This window comes from Halichoerus grypus, chromosome 4 (assembly GCF_964656455.1).
Source record: "Halichoerus grypus chromosome 4, mHalGry1.hap1.1, whole genome shotgun sequence".
NCBI lineage: Eukaryota > Metazoa > Chordata > Mammalia > Carnivora > Phocidae > Halichoerus > Halichoerus grypus.
In genome coordinates this window covers 182,777,903-182,800,494 of record NC_135715.1, presented here as the reverse complement: position 1 = coordinate 182,800,494, position 22,592 = coordinate 182,777,903, and the positions used below count along the sequence as shown (strand labels likewise).

The window sequence follows — 22,592 nt, the reverse complement described above, 5'->3', positions numbered from 1 at the left end:
AAAAGTTGAAAGAAAAATAATCAGCCAAAGATCTAAAGGAGGGTTCAATGAGATTCTGAAAACAATACAGTTTATGGAAGAGTACTCAATGCTTAAAGACCGATTCCTGCACAGAAAACTATTTCCAGTCCGATTAGAGTGACTGTTCAATGATCTCCTTTTGACTACCAGTATTTATCTTCTCAAGCTTGCTGCCCTGAAAATTACTTTTATTTGTATGGAAGCGATCCATCAGCTTCCTTTATTCAATGTGCTCTGTGAATTTAACAAATTTTTAGCACTGTAATGCTCCTGTGTGTAAAGAAATTTAAGGAAGATTCATATGCAGGAAAAGGAAGAGAATAGGCACTGTGAATTAGACAACACACCAGAAAGTTAAAAAAAAAAACAAAAAAAACCCCAGATGAACATAGAAAAAAAGATTTCAGGTTTCCCCAGAGCTTTATAAGGATAGAACTATTTGAAAATCAAATAATTATAGAATTTAAGTTTAGAATAATTTTTCAAACTATATCTAGAGAGTTTTGTGTTTCAAAGTAAACATTAAAGCATAATGCTGGAGAAGCTCTACCTGTAGTTTGGGGCTGAAAAGGAGAGTGACTCGCTGTGGGGAAACCTCCAAAATTACTCGAACCACTAGACTGTCCAAATGCATCAAAGTTTGCAAAATCTGCATTTGCAGAATTCTGAGCTGTAAATGGTAAGGAACAATATATGTTAATGAATATGAAAATTATAAATGAAAAATATGACAAATGAAATTTTATGAAAAGTTTCTGTCTCACAACTCACTTTAAAGAGAATTCATTTAGAAATCAAATCTTAAATCCTACCAGTGTTTATTTAACCCAGTTTCAAGCAATTCATTAAAAAGTATCCAAAAATTTCCCCCAAAACACTTTGTATAATGATAAATGTGTACACAGTACCCTTTGAATAACCTCAGGAATAGTACAGTAAAAGTGATTCTATTAAAGGACACTCTAAGAGCATTAAATACATGAGTTACAGTAAAGCAAACAGAGATGCAGGATATAGATTACATTCTGGAAAATTCAGATTTAAAATGGTAGTAAGTGATTCATCAGCTATGTGAATCTCAAATAATGATACAAAGAAGGTTAAATATTCTTTTTGGCTTTTTTCTAAGTTTACAACTATTTTACACCATGGCATATAAAAATGAAAAAACTGAATGTTTAACAACGACATGATTGTCAAATAAATCAAAGATATCCACATTCTGTTTAGAAGCCTGCCATTCTTCACACATACTAAAATTTGAGGAATGATGAAAACAGTAAAATTTATAACATTAGTGTACTTCAGACTCAGTGAAAAAGACCAACTGCTTTTTTCCCACAGATCATCAACATAAGAGCAAATTTTTAGGCTTCTCTAAACTTAAAATATGTAGCTAAGTAAAATAATTCAAAAGACTTTTTTTTAAAGGCTAAAACGGATGCTGAATAAACTTTTTATAGAGAATATGATGAGAAGTGGTTGGTATGCAGGAGAGGGAATGCTAAGTGGGAAGAATGAAAAGCATGCCCAAAAGATAAAGGTTAAATGCCATCAACATAGTAAAGGTCAGCCACTTTAAATCCTTTGCAGGCAATTTCACTTCAAGGAAGTTTTCATAAAGGAATAATCTTGTAAATGAATATGGCTACATCTAACAACTAAACAACATGTGTTTTATAATAATGAAAAAAATTAAAAAACTCAAATGGCCAGTAATGAGGGATCACTTAAATATATTATGAAACATCATACAAAGAAATATAAGGCAGCCATTTAAAAAAAAAAAAACACATAGAATACGTAGTCCTATTCAAAAATGCTTATGACAAAGTAAATAAGATAAACAGGTTAATAAATTCCAAATACATTTTCATTTGCCAATTTTGTTAGCATCGTATCACGGGCACAGAAAATCTGCATTTTCGTTAACAAAAGTAGTGAGTTTTCAGATTGGTATCATTTTCTCCTTTGCTTAAGTTTACTAAGCTTTTGCAATAAATATGTATTCTAATTTATACAAACCAAAAAAAGTTACTAAACAAGAAATTTTCTACTAACAAAGTAAAATATTATTCTAGGAAGATAATCAGGAAAACTTATAGCATTTTATGTAATTACTCTTTTGTGTCTATCTGAAAGGGTATGAGTGCAGCAGGGGGAAATGCACCTAAAGTAGACCTCCTTTTACTAGACACCTAAGCCACTTCCCTTCCTACGTCCTCACATCCAGCACTTCTGAGAGGTGGAAATGCTATGCTATATATACGTATCACTGCTCATACTTTGTTCTTGAACACCTTTTCTAAACACATTTGTCCAAGCTCTCAAACATTACACAGAGGTATCTAAATTAAAAGGCTGCTTATCATGTAACAAAATAAATTTTGTATTTTCTGGACACTCTGAAATCTTTTGTTATTATTTCTAATTAACATAATAAGATTCAATTTATCAGCTGAGATTTTACTTTCCCAAAAATAAACACAATGAAAGATATACTAATAAATAATTAAAGGATCAATATATTGAAAAATATTTTGAAAGAAATATCGACACAAGTTTAAATAATAAATATAAGTTTAAACCCAGTTACCATTTAGTATAATCAAATAAGTTTGTGAAAAGGGAATCCAAAATAATCAGAGAATTCCATCCTAACATAAAAACTGTACAGCCTTGGACAAGTCCCTCAATTGCTCAGGCTCTACCAGTTTTTTCACTAGCAAAACAAAAGGATTCACTAAATGACCTGTACTTGCAAATCCAGCAGTATGACTCTATAACTTATAAGACAACAGGAATAAATTTTTAAGAACTGTGGAATACTAGGCCCAGAAGAGGAAAATTCTACTAAAAGACAAAAGAAGTCGAATATTTAACATATAGATAATATATCAACCAAAAGCATAAAAGAATATGGTATAGGAAGTTCTCAAATTTAGAGTGGGTTATATTTCAAAAGACAAGTTCTAAGTTTCCTGAACAATTTACCTGTACATCTGTGAATAAATGAAATGCGTCTATACATTGGAGAAAAAGGAATTAGGTCCCTAAGCTGGTTTATCACTTATAACCTCGAATATATGTGAATATGTAGTCTATAATAATACATACTCTATATTTAACTTACATTTAGACCATTATAGGGAAAATATATATTTTAACATGTTTCAAACATCATCAGGAAACAAATCAGTTCAACAATCCATTTTGTTAGTCAAGTCTATTTTATCACATTTGTAAACACTGGTGTTTTCCAACTGGAGCACCAAACACGTTAATCAAGTATCTATTCATTATAGCAAAGCAGGACTTTGTAATACTTCTTTCAGTTTTTATATGGAGACATTGTATCTACTCAGTGTCTTCAACAAATGGTTATAGTAACTTTTAAAATTGATAAGTACTGTCGAATGACATTTTAGAAACCACAATTCTGGAAATTAAACACTAATAAATTCAATAATAACAAAAATTACTAATCTGGAACCTCAAGCAATCTCTATACAAAGAAATATAAACTGAACAGAATGTAACAAAACAGTAAAGATGCTTTTTAAATATAATCTTATCTCAAAAAGCACAAAGAAGTAATCTCAGTTTAAGACTTTAAGGCACTAAAGTTAATGAGCCTAAATCTCGCTGAGAATTGTCTTTCCTCTCCAGTGAGATAGGGTACTTATGAGAAAGGAAGATAAACATAGAGACCAGAGACAGAAACTGACTGCCTTCATCAAATTCAGCTGAATTTGTTTCACCTACATATTTAAATTCTTTTTCATCAACCCCAACACTTAGAACACCGCACATTAAATAAACAAGCTTTCTTGCTTCTCTTAAAAGAAAATCAGTGTTATCTGGTAGTCCTGAGCCTGTATGTCCATGTGTCAACAGGGGATTAGAACATCCCCCTTTGCATGTGGTTCCTTCCACAATGCATTATATTACTCACTTGTGTTAACTGGGTGGCAAGACAATGAAGTTTAACATCCATCCCTAGTACAAGGTGTGACAAAAATCAATGACCGTTTATAGTTCATAGGTTTGTGATAGGTTTACTACCAACCAAGCAAAGTTAACTATTAAATTCTGTAGGTTAATTATGTTTCTAACTGAGTAAGTACCTCTGTAGAAGATGACTTTTCCTGAACACAGCAATAATCCCACCACTGATACACATGCTCACATACCACGTCAGCCAGGATGTTCAGAGGAAGGGTGAAGACGTTTGGCTTTTAAGCCATTAAATTATCTGAAAACATAACAGGTTTCCCTATAAAATAATGCTAACTAGATTGGCATATCGGAGTAATTATCATTTGCTATTAAAAGTTCCGTCATATCAATCTGTACATGAGAAAATTTTCACCTTAAAAGGTTTTTTAAGAGGTGCCTGGGTAACTCAGTTGGTTGGGCATCCAACTCTTAGGTTTTGGCTCAGGTCATGATCTCTTGGGAGACTCTGCTTGAGGATGCTCTCCCTGCCCCCCTCCACCTGCTGCATGCATGCTCGCTCACATGCCCTCTCTCTCTCTCTAATAAACAAATCTTAAAAAAAAAAAAAAAACCTTAAAAAAAAACACATGAAAATTTCAGGGTGCCAACTCAGCTATCAATGACTTTATATTTGTGGGCCATACATGGAAAAATAAAGATTCAGGGTTCTTGTAAAGGCTAGGGGAAAAGACAGAATGGAAAAAGAGGAAATAAATGAATAATTTTATTAGCTTCTTCTTGTAGCATGTGTATATATTTTATTCTGGAATCAAATGGAGTTTTTTTTTTTTAAAAAAAGGTGATTTGAGTGTGCATTTGTAAATAAGAACTTTAGGCTAAAAAACTACTCCTCTTAGGCAACCTGACCCAACTGACATGGTTATTAAACTATATCCTCACAGACCCATCTTTCCTACCATTTCCATCACATGTGGAAAAGAGACAAAATAGTTAAGATCTACAATCTTCTAACAATCTGATAAAATTACAGGTTTCATTTCTTTCCTTTTTTCTTTAACATATTCTACAATTAAAAAAATGGCTATTATTTTCAAAGAGCATTTTAAAGGAGTTACTGATGCTATGAGTAAAATCATGGTACCAAGCAGCTTGTAGAGCTGCAATGACCTGTGTAACTATTTCTGGCTAACAAGGCTACCTGGAAGAATATAGCATTAATTCCCTGAACGGTGAATATTCACAAATTGCATTTAAAGACAAAAACATAAGGGAAACATGAAATAAGTTGCAAATTTACAAAAGAGCTTGGTAGTTACCAGTCACTTCAAATTATGTATCAGTAAGTGTAAAACTGAGATAAATGCAAACTATCCATGAATTACAGAAGGCTTACTCTATATTCTTTGATTCTTCAACTCCTTTTGCCAGCATTCAAAAGCAACAGGGGGCAACAGAGAGCTGGGGCTCCTCTTTGGTCACAGGAGACTGGCTACCCATTTGGAGGGTGAAGGGGAAAAAGTCTCTCCTGGTTTCCTGGGCTTTTCGCTGCACAGCTAACACAGAAGGGAAACCTATCACAGCCCCAACATCTTAAGCTTCCTGACTTCTTACCCTTCTCAGTACAATCTTTGCTGAAAAAGAGATCTTCTTCATCCTAGGATCCCTTTTTAAAGCAAACACACACACAAACTTATGTAAGTCACACCATAATTTCCTCCTGTAGCAGGCCCTTAGAAAATCCTTTCATTAATATTTATTTTTTTCTCATTAATATTTAAAAGAAAAAGTTCCTTTAATGCTTGCTAGAAAGAAATGTGGCTGAAGAGCAGCTTTTCCATAATTTTTCAAACTATCTTAAACAGTACATTTTGGGTGTGTACGTGTGTGTGTATATATATATATATGTATATATGTTACACTTTATACCATTATTATCCAACTATATAAGCCAGGTCATCAAATTAAAAAGACGAACAGTATCACAATCTCACAGGTGAGTAAAAGAAGGTAAAATAAGTTCTAAAATACAAACAGGAAATCAATTCTGTAAGTGCTAGTTTCTGCTATGCTCACAAAATAGTGAAATACAAGTTTTAGAAAGATAGTCGTGAATTTTTCCTGATTATATAAAGTTATGAAAATCAGTGACAAAGAAACAATAAAAAACATTAGCTAATACCCCATACAGTCATGCAAAAATATAAAGCAAAGTTTCAAATAATCAAATAAAAGGGCTACAAAATGACTAAATCAATTCTTAATTTTAGTGCTCCACATTCGGTTTGATGCTTACTCAACCATTCACAAATGCAGACAGGTAAATTTTCTGTTACATACACATCAAAGCTTACTGGCATCCAAAAGATTATTTCACACATATCTCTGATACATACAATGTAGGCTTTCAGACCGTTTACATCGGACCTTATTTTTCTTTTTTTTTTTTAATTTTATTATGCTTTGTTAATCACCATACATTACATCATTAGTTTTGGATGTAGTGTTCCATGATTCATTGTTTGCGTATAACACCCAGTGCTCCATTCAGTACGTGCCCTCTTTAATACCCATCACCGGGTTAACCCATCCTCCCACCCCCCTCCCCTCTAGAACACTCAGTTTGTTTCTCAGAGTCCATAGTCTCTCATGGTTCGTCTCCCCCTCTGATTTTCCCCCCTTCATTTTTCCCTTCCTACTATCTTCTTTTTTTTAACATATAATGTATTATTTGTTTCAGACCTTATTAAAAAAAGTAGAAGGAAGCATAAAGAAACAACTCTAAAGACTGACTCCATTCTCACTCCAAAGCCTATTTCTTCTCACCACATTATGCCATTTCACTGTCCATTATAATTATTTACTATTACAATTAGAAAGGCACAAATGACTTCATCTATACTTTAATAATCAATTTTTAAATATTACTTAGGTAACTGCAAGGTTTATATATTCATTTACAAAACAAAACTCCATAATTTCTAATTTCTGGTGAAGTACATTTAACTCTTTGTAACAAACATGGTAAGTCTGGGAATAAAAAAAGAAGTCATATCTTTTACAGCCAACCTGAAGATACTGCTACTCTAAAGATGGGATAATATGAACATCAATAAAGATAATAATGACAACAGATTTGAGACGTAGCAAATGTTAAATCTATGAATCCATAATGATATGAAACAAAAAACAGATCATTAAAATATGGTGGGGTTTCAACTCATTCTGATATGTGACTGGTCAGAATCAGTCATATATTAACTTTCCTACACAAATTATACCATTGGATAACCGAAGATTTTTGAAGAAATATTTCAGCTCATAAATGAAGGAATGATAAATTTAGAATATCAACATTTTGCATAATGGACCCAGGCACGGAGCATCAACAGCTCACATTACAAAAACAGAAACCATCAATAATACGTGCCTCTTAAACTGTAAGTAGCAGGTCTGCACCCCGCCAAAAGAATAACCTGTAACAGATCATGTATCTAGAACCAACTATCAATGTACAGAGCACAGAGAGAGGAACCTGTCAAGGGACCCCACAGTGGTGCAATCAACAAATTCAGAGTAAAATCAACTACATACTCTACAGGACAAATAACCTGATTTCTTCAACAAAGAGGAGAAAATAGAGATGGAGGAAGAACCCACAGACTATGTGATATATCTCCCAAGTGCAGTGTGTACACCTTATTTGAATAAACTCTGTATGTGTTTGTCTGAACTGGAATGGAAAATTTGAATAGTGACTAATAAATAATAATAATTATTGTTATAATTATTATTATTATTATTAGTTAGGGAATGATAACACTACTGTGGTTATGTTTAACAAAGTTCTTCTGTTTTATAGATACATATAAAATATTTAGGGATAAACAAATATATCTAAAATTGCTTCAAAATAATTAAGAGGAGCAATGTAAGGAATAGAATGACAAATGAAACCAGATTAGGCATAAGCAATGAGTACGCAACGGTTCTATTATCTGGTCACTTCTGAATATTTGCAATTTTCCATATTAAAAGGGTGAAAAAATACATTAAAAAATCTTTCCCCATTTTTCTTTGGAAAGAGGTCATGTCAGTATCTGACATTAAGTATAATCTCTTCTGTGATTAAAAAAGCACCAGGGTTACATGGCTACGTATTACACGTCAACAGCTATGAGGGCCCACCCCTCAATAGAACACATTTACTGATATTTAAGTTTTAAAAAGAATGGATGTTTCTCAGTGCTATATATATGCGTCTGGCAAAAAGCTGTTGGGAAAAACACACGTACCTGCGTGACTGTTGAAATGTGCAAAGTTAGCAAAATTGGCTGTAGCTGTTGACTGAGGTGCTGGAGCAGCAAAGATGTCTGAGCCAAGATCACTTAAAAGGTCAAACTGCTTCTTTTCCTGCTGCTGCCCTTGAGAGCGACCTACAACTGGAGACTATAAACCACATATTAACTATAAAGAGCTTCTGGTCAGATGTGCTACATTTTTCTAATACTATTTCCAATCCACCAAGTTTAAAACATAGTTTTAAAGATTACATAATCTTTTATTTGTAGTTTTGAATACTTTGCGATTTTTTGAAAAGCACAAATTTTCAACATCTATTTCCAAATTATCTCTCAATTCTAAGTACAAAGGCAAAGGCAAAAAAATACTGTATTACAACAGTTGTTACACCTTCTAACACAAGGCAGACTTACTGCTAAGAGAGCAATGATAAGACTTTCACAAAACACATCCTTTACATGATGGGAAGAGTACAACATACTGACTTAACCCTTCTCTTTATTTTTGACTCAAACCTCTTGTGAAAACTGAGTAATTTTATCCAGATGCCCGAGTGCGCATTATTAAAAAGGGTAGGCTTTCATTCAAGTAGTACTCTGCCTCAGAACCATTCTTGTGTAGGGCAGACGTTGTAAAGCCAGACAGGAAAAAATTTGTCACAGCTCAGTCAATTGTAATAAAGTGCAGAAACACTAACTTTTTTACCAAGTTATGAAAAGACTTCAGTCTGTTTAGTTTTTTAAAATAAGGTATGTAATGCAAAGCCACCTGTATTTCGATGATAAACATGCTTCACAACCAGGCAGGGAGAAAATTCTACTGCTTAAGAAATTCCTTCTTGTAAAAGTCCATCACAGAGACTATACTGCTCTAACTCTGATGGTCCCCATACAGTCAGGTTTTACTAAATGTAAGTTATATGACAGCTAGCTATTAACAACATTCCTGTATACCTTTACAAACCTGTGGAGCATTCGAAGAAACTAATTTGCATAGCAAAAGAGAACAAAAATATGCACCTCCCAACCACTTAACCAAGATTCTTTTAATGTATTATAAACCTTCAGGACAGAATGCTGTTGGCATATAGGTTTATGCTATTGTCTTAAAGAACTGTCAAATTCATGATGCTCACTATCCTCCTGAAGTAGAAGCCTCTACAAAGCCTTCAGACTACTCACCTGACTAGGTGTGCCCTTATTTAAGTGCAGTGCTGGTGCTGAATCTCCTAGGAGAGACTTCAGTGGTTTGACCTCAGGTGTGCTGCTTGTGCTACTGGCAGAGGACCCTGAAATAGATGCATGAACTGATGCCACCACTTTGGCTTGTTCTGGAGGGACATACCTAAAACATGAAAAATTAAGCAGGCAGTTACCTAAGAAAAATGTAGGGAATACTATGCTTAAAAATGATAAACTTAATTCTCATTTTTTTACGAGACTACTTCAACATTAATCTTATTTCAAAACCCTCTTAGAATTGATAGCTTAAGACTGCACTTAATTGAAATACTCAGAAAGGGTAATAAAGACTAACCACAAAACTTGTTTCAATTATTTACTTACAATTTTTCTAAGAAAATAAAATAAATTTTTTTTTTTTTTTTTAGCAAAAGAGGACCTATAGTTAAGCATCATGATGAACAGTTAAAACTAATTTTTTAAAAACTAAACTATCATAAGATCATAAATAACATTTGGGAAGAGAGCGGAAGAATGGGAAAATATTTATTATATTACAGTTAACAGTCTAAAATATAAAAGTATATTACAAATCTAGGAGAATAAGATCAACAATGCAATTTTTAAATAAGCAGAAACAATTCACAAATGGAGACATAGAAATGAAAACACTTGTAACCTCATAAAAATGCAAATTAAAATTTCACATTTACTCCAAGCAAAATTTTATAAATTTTGTTATTTCCTACTGAAATATTATAAATAGGTATGCTCTGTGTCCCAGAAGTACAACTTCCAGAAACTTCTCCTTTGGGATTAATTGGTAAGTAACACAGATACATGGGCATGCATGTTATCACAGCTCTCTTTATAATTTCAAAAAATTAGCTACATATCAAACATTCATCAGGAGAAAAATACTTAAAGAGGTTATATGTTAACATTTGTATAACAGAATGCTACATAGCTACTCTTGTTCTAACACGGAAAGATATCCCTAAGACTACAGGTCTTTCAGGTTTGATCTCAGTCATGTAAGTACAAGATTTACAGGAGGAAGAGAGTAAAGAAAGGAAAGAGAGGCAGTAAGAACATAATGCCCAAACACTGCCAATGCTAATCTCTAGGGCTGGGATCACGCGAGAGCTTTAGTTCTATTTCTAGGTTTTGTCCCCCTCTACCCTTCTCTCCACCCCCACCCCCCGTATCACATGGGGGAGTAGGAAAACACAGTGGTTAAGAGCACCTACATATTCTAGAGACAGAGTTCAAATCCCAGCTCTACCACTCAATAGCTATGAAACCTAGGGCAAACTACTTCACCCTTTGTGCCTCCAATTTTTCATCTATAAAATGGAGATATAGTTGCTAGGAGGTATAACTGAGTTAACATTTGTAAATACTTAGAACAGTTCCTGGTATAGGTATATTAGCTACTAAGTGTTAGCTCCTATCAAATTATATAATAATGACAAACAATACACTGCTTTCCCAGTAAATGGAACAGATGTGATATGAAAATGGAAACAGGAAGTTATGCTTTCCCATAATCTGGTATATTCACTGAGGATATCAAGTTTTATCAAAGGATAAAACCAGGTAATACTATTTGGTTCAAAATATTCATCTGACTAAAAGTAAAGAAGCTAGGCTTGTGTAGCATAGAAGTGAGTTTGAAAATTGATCTAACAATTTCAAAACCCCTTCAGATCTAACACAACAATAACCTCAAGGTGTTAAGTACAGTGAGGATTTTTAGGGAGACTGCATTTAGATAGTGCTTATGTCATGTTAAAAACCCACTGCACTGCTCTCTCATTACATGTCCCAGGGATGCAGAAGTGTGAGTTTAAAATGCACAGGGCCTGGCCACTGTGGGTGGCCAGTGGGTCACTCCCTCTAGGTGCCCACCGTTCAAGTGTGTATTTGTATTATTCTTGTCATTACTACCCTGTTTCTCAGGAAGTAACATGAATTATAATTATTTGAGGTTTACAGTTATTTGGGTTATAGTCTGAATTACTAATTTTATAATTATTACCATCATAAATGCAAGAAGGGAATCAATGGTTTTAAAGCTATTAAGTCTTACTCATGCACACTTTTCTTTTGCTAGTTGAAAAATAAACCATCTGAAATCCCAGCTAAATTCTATTCAAACTAACTTTCTGAGCTGGTAAAACTGTTGGGAAAATCAAAATTAGGCTATAGCTATGCAAGGAGAAAGGTCTAACTACAGGATACAAGATCTCGGAAATTAAGAGCTGAAATGATAGAAGGGTAATTTTACACTCCATTTTAAGAGAATCATTTATGCCACCATGTTTTTACTATTACTCCACCCTGAAAGATTTTCTTCTTTCTTCATCTAAAATTTTACTAGTATGGGGGTGCCTGAATGGCTCAGTCGGTTAAGCGCCCAACTTCAGCTCAGGTCATGATCCCGGAGTCCCGGGATCAAGCCCTGCATCAGACTCCCTGCTCAGTGTGGAATCTGCTTCTCCCTCTGCCCCTCGCCTGGCTCTCATGCTCTCTCTCACTCTCTCTCAAATAAATAAATAAAATCTTTTAAAATTGTACTAGTATGTTTTTATCTCCCTTCATATTGAACGCATCTAGTGCCGCTGAATGTAGCCCCTGGCTGTGACTAATCTTGCCTTGCAAAAAGTAGTCTCTTCTAGAAAACAGTAAGAATCCAAAGTTCGTAGAGCACACAAATCAAAGCCACTTCTTTCTACTGTGCTCACTGAATACAAGTAGAGATATGTCACCCATGACCCACAGCAAGTACTCCCTCCTCAGGATCCCCAGGGTTAAAATACAGCTCCTCGGGAAAACAAGAAACCATTTACTTCCTCCTTATCTATTCCCCCTATTTGTGACTCTCTCCTTAATTTTCTTAACCCCCCAAGAAGGAAATATATACCACTGAATAAAGAGTCTTAGTAAACTGAATTAAATTGTGTTCATATAGCTAAAAATGACGACTCCAGAGTAGCTGAATATAGTTTTATAGATGTATTTCCTGCTCTGCTTTTTAAAGGGCTTTACTAGCCATATGTCCAACCTGTTTTAACTTCTTTTTAAAAATTAACATCTGATGGATTTAGTCAGGGGAGCATAAACGCTCCCTTCTTAACCAGGTAGTAAAATGATTTCTTGGGTGAGAAGTGAGGATATTTCGATCAAAGACTTACTGCAAAATGCAATTAAGTGGATGGATTACTACACAAGAGCTTTAGCATAGTGCTTAGTATATAAAAGATGCCAAATACTTGCTAAACGAATGACGATTTTAAAGAAAGAGGCTGTATAAAACTAGAATGTCTTGAGAAGCTAATAGGACTACAGAAGGATTAGAAGGAAGGATCCCTAACTTTCCAAAAAAGGGTAGGAGGCCTGGGATTAAGGAACAAGCTGCTGCTAAACACAGGTGACTTAAGTAGAAGTCAAGGCTTTTAGAAACCAAATCCAATAAAATGCCAGAATATAATGAGGATCTATCTACCTACATACCTATTTCCTTATTTCCTATCTACCTATTTCCTTCCTTCCTTCCTTTTCAGATTAATCTTACCCATAATTAATGTGAGTTTGGGAGCCTTTGCTCTAAATACAAACTATTCACTCACCATCTTTTCTTTTCATACTTTTCTTGTAGGAACTCTTTCACTTTTTGTGGATCCCTGAAGTCTGGAATTGCTGAAGATCTATCATCAAATAATCCTAGCCAAATCTGTTTACAGACCTTTGGAAAGAATTAAAAAAACAAAAGTGTTAATTTCAACATCTTAACTTAATGAAATTTTAAGGGAAAATTAGGATTCTTTCAAAAAGCTAACCTACTTAATACCACTCCTTTCAATGAGAATATTTACCACAAAGAAAAATGAAGAAGCAACGAATGAAGTAAATTTTATATATTCCAGTCTGCAATAAAATCTTAGCAACAGCATTATAAAAAATAACACCTTACAGGGAAACAATTAATGAAATGGGATTTGAGGGGATTTGGGACTTTTTGGTCTTGAAATGACCATAAACTGTAAGCCCTGAACTAAGTCGTATACTTTTATAAACCTCAGTTCCTTCACCCATAAAACAGAGGAATTAGACCAACAGCAATTTCATGGATCTTTGACAGATTTAAAAATCAACCAAAAAAGCAGCGCCTGGCTGGTTTTAGTCAGTAGAGCATGTGATTCTTTCTTTTAAAAAAAGATTTATCTATTTACTTATTTGAAAAAGAGAGAGCGCGCACACTTGTGCATGAACGGGGGGGGGGGGGGGGGGGGCCAGCAGCAGCAGAGGGAGAGGGAGAGGGAGAAAAGAGTCTTAAGCAGACTCTGCATTGAGCATGGAGCCAGAAACAAGGCTCAATCCCAGGACCCTGAGATCACGACATGAGCCGAAACCAAGAGTCAGACGCTTAACCGACTACGCCACCAAGGTGCCTCTAGAGCATGTGACTCTTGACCTCAGGGTCATGAGTTAAATCCCATGTTGGATGCAGAGATTAATTAAAAAAAAAAAACAAAAACAAAGAATACTAGAATCATAAATAATTTGAGCTTAAAGTATAATAACAGTAACAAAAATACAAGGCAGATACAACTCTAGCTTTATAATCACCTCCTAAGCTTTCTTACCCCTAATGGCTAAAAAGTAAGAATCTAAGATATTTAACTTTTTAGAAAAATTACAGAAATGAAATGATGCAGAACTCAGAACACAAAGAGCAGAGAAATATAAAGAAAAAACTGATAAGGTGGTATCAAAATTTACAACTCTTGCTCTTCAAAAAAACTTAAAAGAAAAAATGAAAAGGCAAGCCACCAACTGATAAAAAGTACTGGCAAAATGTGTTAAGAACCTAAAAGAACGTAAATCCAAAACACATTTAAAAATTTCTAAAACTCAACTATAAAAAACTTGTAAGAGTGGGCAGAGAAGTTGAACAGACACTTCACTAAAGACATATACATCACAAATAAGCAGCCCCAAATCACCAGTCATGCAGAAAATAAAAACGACACCAAGACTCCACTACATAGAAACCCATAGATACCACTAGATGGCTAAAAATAAAAAGATTAACCATATCATGTGTTGGTAACAATGTGGAACAATTGGAACTCTCAAAAATGTTAAAATGGTACAACCACTTTGGAAGACTGTTGACGATTTCTTAAAAGTTAAATATATACCTACCAGATGACTCAGCCACCCCACTTCTAAGTATTTACCCAACAAAAATAAAAAACACATGTCCACACTCAGATTTGTATACAATGTTCACAGCAGCTTTACAGATAATAACTCCAAAGTGGAAACAACCCAAAATGTTCATCAACAGGTTGAATGATCTATTCTGGAGTATCCAAGTCGGATACTATTCAGCAATTAAAAGGAATAAATTATTGATACAGGAAACTACATGAATAAACCTCAAGATAATTATGCTGACTGAGAAGCCAGACCCCCCTCTAAAGTACATACTGTATGATTCCATTCATTTATATTTTAGGAAATATAAACGTATCTATAATGACAGAAGGCAGATCAGCAGATACATTACAAATGGGCACAAAAAACTCTTCGGGATAATGAAAATGTATGTTGTCTTGTCACTATAGTGATGGTTTCACATATATAAAAATTCATCAAAATTGTATAGTTTAAATAAGCACGTTATTGTAATTACTTATTCTTCAGTAAAGCTATAAGAAACTAGTCCACAAGTTTCCAAAATTATATTGTTTTAAAAAATAACCAATTATTACACTGTGAAAAGAACAGTATCTAGCTTCAAAAAGCCCGACAAAGATTTGAGGAATCAGGATGAGAAGCAGCAGCACACCTCTCAATCCTCCCCTGCTCACTGAAGTGGGTAAGGGAGAAAGAGGAACCAGAAAAAGGACTCACCCTTCTCCTCTTTCTGGCCCCAAGCATGTTTCAGGACAACTTTTCTTGTGGTTCCCTCCTACTCCAGGTGCAGTACAGACACTATACCATCATTAAGGCAGTAGAGCTGACACACACAAGTTTTGGCTAAGGCACAATCTCATTATAAAAATTTTCAGTGGCAAAGCCCAAGAAGCGAAGACACCCAGAAATGGTGATGCAACTTACTGCCTGAAATACTATCAACCCTGTAGAGGGCCAGTTTCTCCAAAAACTATTTAACAATTTAAAAGGAACCACATGGGACTCTCCTTAGTCAGAAACCTGACTAATGATTCTCCAAAAATGTAATTTTTGAAAGATGCTGTGGCTTTACAATTACATTTATAAAGGGGGGATTAGAAGTTTCTAATTCTTCTATCTTAAAAATTCCCAAATGAGAAAACAAGAGACATGGTAATCATTTGCCCAAGGCCAAAGAATTATTAACTGTAACTGACACAATTAGTTCAGGACACTTTATGACATTTAGTCTTTACATTCCAAAAATCCCCATTAACTACCATACACAATTTTTTAAACGACAAACAGTGAATAAATAACAAATACACAAATAAAAAGAAGATGGGCTGAAGAGAGATCATTAAATTCCTGTCTTGGCACTCATCATGGTAATACGAAGCAAAGATGCCGTACTTGATGGTCAACTTGACAGACAGCTGGCTTAGCAGCCTGTAGGCCCTGCCACTCAAAATTCTGAACTGCTGCGGTGCTGCTCCGGCTCGCTGACTGGGAAAACCATTAAAACCGGCTGCTTTGGTCCACTACAAATTCATGCTATCTCACTATCAAAGCCCCTTGATATTGGTCAGTTCTTATTTCTGACTATGTTACCCCACAACAACTATTTTCTATATTGCTCAAAATCCTGAGTGAATTACTAATACAGTAAGCAGTACCGAGGCCTGTGGTCATGAGTATTAAAATGAAACCAGTCATAAAAGTTGTATGTTTCCCTCCAGCCTCATCTGGTTATTTAGGTACAAAGTAGTCAAGTGTTGGCTTTAATCAAGGTAAAATACAACAGAAGTTAAAAAGGAGTGGTTATAACAGACCATGGAATCTAAAGTGAGAAAAACAAAGATATGATGAGGATGATAGACAACAAAGAAGGTTAGGTTCAGGTTGTAATAAAGTTGCTGGGAGTTAGAAATTAGAGGGAATGAGCTGGGAAGAAAGAAGTGGGGGTGCTCAGAGAACAGGATGTATGAACCTGAACTCTGAGAAGTGATTCAGTTATTGATAAATAAAAAGTCTAAAATAAGATGCAAGATTATAGGAGGTTAAGAGGTCAAGGAATTCAGGCGGCCAAATTATCTATTATTATGATAATCATGTGGATTATCCATGCAGATACTGAGATTGGCAGAAATGATTAACACCAGTAGAAAAAAGACATTATGTAAGGAGCTAAAATCGATAATGAATGAGGGGCCTCACAGGTATGACTGCAACAAGAAGCCACAGCAGTTGATAAAATCTACTTGCACAAGAAACATGCGGCTGGGGGCCCAGAAACACCACTGGGCAGCAAGAATGAGACTGAAAAGCCAACACCTGAAAGAGCTGCACTCATGATGTAATTAGTTTTGATAATCTCTTTGAGGGAGGTGGATAATCAGTTCTAATTATAGAATAATGTGATGGCTAGGGTAGTTCAGAGCCTAGACTAGGGAATCAGACAGCCTGAATTTGAATTCCAACTTGGTTTAGTAATAGAATCTGCTTCACAGGGATGGTGGAAGGGTTAAATGAGTTAATAGGAGTTTTCTACTCTGGAACAGGCATATATGTGAACTTTAACTAGTATTAGTTATTATTACTTTCAGAGGTGGGTTATGGAATAGTAAAGTGAGCAAGGGCTGGGAAGTAGAGGTCTCCTCAGGAACACCGGAAACTATGAGTCTCCCTTCTTTCCTGCTACAGACAGAAGCAAAGTTGTCTTGATAATCTCCCTCCTCCAAACTTATTTTTTTTTTAAACATTTTATTTATTTGACAGAGACAGACACAGGGAGAGAGGAAACACAAGCAGGGGGAGTGGGTGAGGGAGAAGCAGACCTCCCGCTGAGCAGGGAGCCCCATGCAGGACTCAATCCCAGAACCCTGAGATCATGACCTGAGCTAAAGGCAGACACTTAACCAACTGAGCCACCCAGGTGCCCCTTCTCCTCCAAACTTCTATAGCACTTTGTACCTCTCACATGAGATTCATTACCAACTGCCTCATATTCAAATTACTGCACGCGTCTCGTGTACTTTTGAATTCCCCACAATGCTTAAAAAGATGGGTTGTGCCATAGTGTGTGTTCAATAAACATAACAATAATGCTCAAAACCACACATCATTTATTTTAAAATAAATTACATATCAGCCAACAGAATAAACCCATGAAATTGTCAGGATAATTTTCTCCTTATTCTAGTGCTAATCCACTTTAGAATTGCAATCATAACAGTCACTGACAGAACCTAAAACATTTTAAAGCAAATTTATCAGTCAGGGTTGCCACAGAAAACAGGTGGCATACTCAATTTGGGAAATTTGAAAAAAGTTTAATAGACTATTTACAAAGCACAGAGGCTGTAAGGAAATCACATGAGTATAGTTCCCTGCATTAGTAAGAGCAGGGCCCAACCCTACCCATCGGCAGTGAAGGGAGGAAGAGAGGAAGATGTCAGTAACCTTAAAAGGAAGAGGGCTACTTAATAGGAGTTTGATCTTCAATGGAAGGATGCAGAAAGGATACAAGAAATCCCACAGGGAAGAAGAAAGTAAGTATTTTAACCTCTCCCTCTTTCCTTTCTTTAATCTGCTGACAATGTTCCCCATCAGCTAAACCCAACTGGAAGCCAGGAATCAAGAAAGCCCATCTGTGTATCCAGATAAACCAGCTGCCTGGAGCCAGGGCAGGGTAAAGAACAAAGCTAGAAAGGCAGATGGAAGCTCTCCAGCACAGCACCCAAACCACGATAATAAATATATGCAGTGCAAGCAATTTAACAAACTAAATTACGGACACCAGAGATAGGAAACATCCATACTAATTCTCAATTACTCCTATAAAAAAGGAAAGGTAAGAAAACAGTGCTGCACCAGGCTTGAGAAGGAAAATAGCTAAGGGCAGAGATTACAGCTTTATGATCCCCTCATGGGACAGCAAAACAGAGAAATGTGTGTGAGAGGGAATTTACCTTTATTCTGACAAACTCTTATTTTCACAAAGAGGATGCAAAGAATAAACATTGTGACTAGCCTGTTTGCAACCTCTAGGTAAAAGATAAAAAATAAGGAAAGGACAGAAAGATGCTCTGGAATTAGAGAATCTTTTTTCATTAATCCAATCTATACACATCCAACTAGACTTTTTTGTCTTTTCACTCCTTAGTGGAGAGATGGAGGATTATTGACTCCATGTAAGACATAATTACAGCATTTGATAATATTGCCCATAAAATACAGAAACAAGTAATAAGAGACTTAAAGAAATAAAAAATTCACGAACAAGTAACTAATATCCACTCTAAGAACACAGAAAAACTGAACAGAAATAAATATTAACAAACAGGAAATACCATTAGAAGCTCTCAAGAGAGATACCATGTATCATCAATATATTATTTTACCCTAAAAAGAAGAAAAATCAGTTTTTTGCCTTAATTTGCCCTAAAAATCCAAAATCAGAAAAATATCGCAAATACATGTCATGACTCAAGTTAAATACTGGAAAAATAAGTACATTATTAACATTTCCTATACCCATCCAACCTACATTAGCATGACTATGCTAATATTTCTAGTCTGGAAGGTATTTCTCCATGATAGCCTATCTAAAGGATATATATTAATTAATAATACTTAGAGAAACAAAGACACTATTCATAAGACTTACGCAAGAGAAACGGTTCTCCATGTATGTATCTTTTTAGGAATATATGGTATATTCCATCTTAAAATTTGGTTTTAAAAAATGTGAAAGAATTAGAACATATGCAACTGATTCACTGAAGAGGCACTCACAAACTTTATGTGCAGATAACTAAGAGACCAGAGCCTGGTGAACCAGACACATAAATGGATATATGAGGGAACAAGACTTATATCAAATCCAATTTATTTAATCTTAGGTTTTTCTTTTTTTAATTTAAGCACTAACTACCTTATAATGGCTTCCTTAACATAAAAATCAAATTCTTCACCAATTTAGGCTCCAAAGGAGCCAACCCCTGATTAACTCTACAGACTCCTCTTCTACCCTCACTCTTTCTAGCCACACAGGCCTCCTCAGAAAGTCTTCCCTGAACACACAATCCAAAGGGGGCAACATCCCCCACACCAAACCTCATATACACATTACTACAACATATTACTTACTTTCACCCCCTTTATCTCACAGCTTCTAAATGTAAATTTCATGAGGCAGGAACTTTCTCTCTGAATCACCACTATTTGTATTTTCAGTGTCTGACACATAGGAGACACGAAATAAATAACCTAGTGCATGAGTGAAAGCAACTTCCTATCAGCATTGAAGCATATGCGCTGCAGAAATTATGTTTTCCCTTTGTTCCACCTAAAATATACATGCTGACCTAGAACATTTAGCTTACCAACTTACTCATGCAGAAGTAATAAATTCACTGATCCAAATTCTCATTCTATATAGACCGGAGGTTAGCAAATTAAACCTCACAGGCTAAATCTGGCCTATGGTCTGTGTTAGGCAGCTACAGTTTCATTGGAACACAGCCACGTGCACTTGTTTATCTACTGTCTATGCTGCTTTGTTGGGTAGCTACAACAGAGACCATATGGTCCACAAAACCTAATACGTACTATCTGACCCCTTACAGAAAAGGTCTGCCAGCCCCGACTTAACCTGCAAGTATGGACTTACTAGGATACCATCCCAGCATCCAAAAATAGTAACAATTTAAATAGGATAATAAATAAAAGCCTATTTTAGAGGCAGGTCTTATACTGTGCATGGGGAGTAACAGATGAAACTAAAATGAAAGAAGCCTTTCCTTGGAGGGAGAACTTTCCAAGAATGAGGACTATCTAAGGGCCAATTTATTCCCTAGAGAATAAAGGAGAAAAAGTACCAGAGTAAGTTTCACGTGAGGATTAACAGGTATTTAACACTTGTTTTCTAAGTAACTGATGAGTATAAAGAATAGAAAAAAGCAGAAAATATTTAGAACACCAGAAAGAAATTAAACACAGTGGAAACCGCAGCAAAACTTACTTACAAATATCTATGTCTGTGAAGGAGACCAGCTTTAATTCAGAAATCTACCATGGCCACTTAGTAAAAGGCAGTACACAATACACAGCACATTCCCATGGCGGATTTCATTTAAAATCTCTAATGTCAGATAGTGTTTCAGATAGGTTTCGAAGAACAAAAACCCAGCCACAACACTGTGTTCAGATAAAACAAGTTCACAGGAAGCATACAGCAAAACTTCAAGAAAACATAAACCTTATGGGAACCTGTAAAGAGAAAGCCATCTGGGACTAGGTAGTCTGAGCATCTGTTTCCAAAGCCCCTCTCCACACTTGTCCCACCAAACAGAGTTTATCACCTCTGATTCTCACAGTATCTCTATAAAGTCACTGCTCTTATCTTAGTACATGATTTTCTTTCCTGTTTACTTGTTAAGACTGCACATGGCCCAAGTACATACTGTCTTTTTGGTTTAAGTGATTCATCATTTGAATCTAGCCTCTGTGAACCTCAATTCAATTTCTTAAAAGAGGGAGGATCTGATTAGTCACTGGCCCCCAGGGTTAGCTGTCCATTCCTGGTCCAATAAACTGTGTGTTTGTGTCTTTATTTTGTGGTTTTCCCAAGACAGGGAGAGTGAGTCTTCCCCCTTTCTTCCATCAGCAAGGAGCATGAGCATGGTAAGGATTCCCCAACCCAAAATACATGTTGATTCATGAATGTGCTTTGCAAATTACAGAAAGCTTTATAAATGTAAAATTTACTACTTTAGTGAAGTCACATTAGTGTGGAGAAAGATTATCAACTGCCCCGCTTTCTCAAACTAAGATGACATATGTAAATTACCCTGTATGGCTGTATGGGTAACGAAACAATTGGTCTTTTAATTTTGTACGCTATGTCTTTAAAAAGCTTCCTGGTTTTAGCTAGTTAAATTTATCAATATTTATTTTGTGATTTTTCCATTGCTTTTAGTATATAAAGTCCTTACACATTTAAATGTTAAACAGTCAGCTATATTTTCTATTAATTTTTATGGTAATCGCTTGTGGTGTTTTTTGTCTACCCCAAACGTATACAACCTTAAACACTACAATTTAGTCTGTTTTTTAGCCACAAAATAATTTGTTTTACAGAAAAGTTGCAAGTGTAGTAGAAAAGAATTCCCATATACCCCTTACCCAAAGTCTCTAATGTTAACATTTACTTTACCATTTTCTCTTGAGACAAAATTTTTTCTGAACCATTTAGATATGAACTTTCTCTTCCTAAATGTGTATCTCCTAAAAACAGGGACATTCTTTTATATAACCATAAGCAAAATTATCAAAATCAGGAAATAAACATTTTCTTTTATTATTATCTAATCCACAGACTAGCCAGTTATCTTAATAATGTCCTTTATAGCAAAAGGAAAATGATCACCCGGTACAGAATCCATAACCGTCTTGTTGCCTTTAATCTGGAACAGTTCCTTCGTGAATAGTTCCTTCATGTGTCCTTGACATCTTTGAAGAGTACAGCTAGTTATTTTGTAGTATGTTCCTTTATTTTGGTTTTCTCAAAATAAAATTTTTGTCATGCACGTAAACCATGCTGTATCCTTCTCAGTGCATTATATCAGGAGACACATGATGTCAACTTGTCCCATTCCTGGGTGATGTTAAGTGACATATGCCATATTTCTCCACAATAAAGTCACAATTTTTCTCTTTGGGATTAAAAAATATCTTGTAGGGAGACACTCTGAGACATTTTCTATATTTTTATTGTTTTTGTGCTTTTAAATTGTAACTTTAAATACTTCTGGAGACGCCTGGGTGGCTCAGTCGGTTAAGCACCTGCCTTCAGCTCAGGTCATGATCCCAGGGTCCTGGGATCGAGTCCCAAGTCCTGCATCAGGCTCCTTGCTCAGCAGGGAGCCTGCTTCTCCCTGC

General features: G+C 35.3%; 1 protein-coding gene across 15 annotated transcripts in view; it reads right to left on the bottom strand.

The window, feature by feature from the left end:
* The window catches only part of AGFG1 (ArfGAP with FG repeats 1), a 78,707-nt gene that overhangs the window by 22,031 nt on the left and 34,084 nt on the right, over positions 1 to 22,592 (bottom strand). For 13 of the 15 annotated variants that reach the window (XM_036074010.2, XM_036074000.2, XM_036074015.2 and 10 more), the window contains exons 3-6: positions 13,094 to 13,209; positions 9,462 to 9,624; positions 8,274 to 8,427; positions 572 to 691 (exon numbers count right to left, since the gene is read on the bottom strand). In XM_036074010.2, the coding sequence (XP_035929903.1) occupies positions 572 to 691; positions 8,274 to 8,427; positions 9,462 to 9,624; positions 13,094 to 13,209 (553 nt within the window). The remainder of the gene's footprint in view (positions 1 to 571; positions 692 to 8,273; positions 8,428 to 9,461; positions 9,625 to 13,093; positions 13,210 to 22,592) is intronic. The other 2 variants (XM_036074118.2, XM_036074132.2) reach the window with 1 other exon arrangement.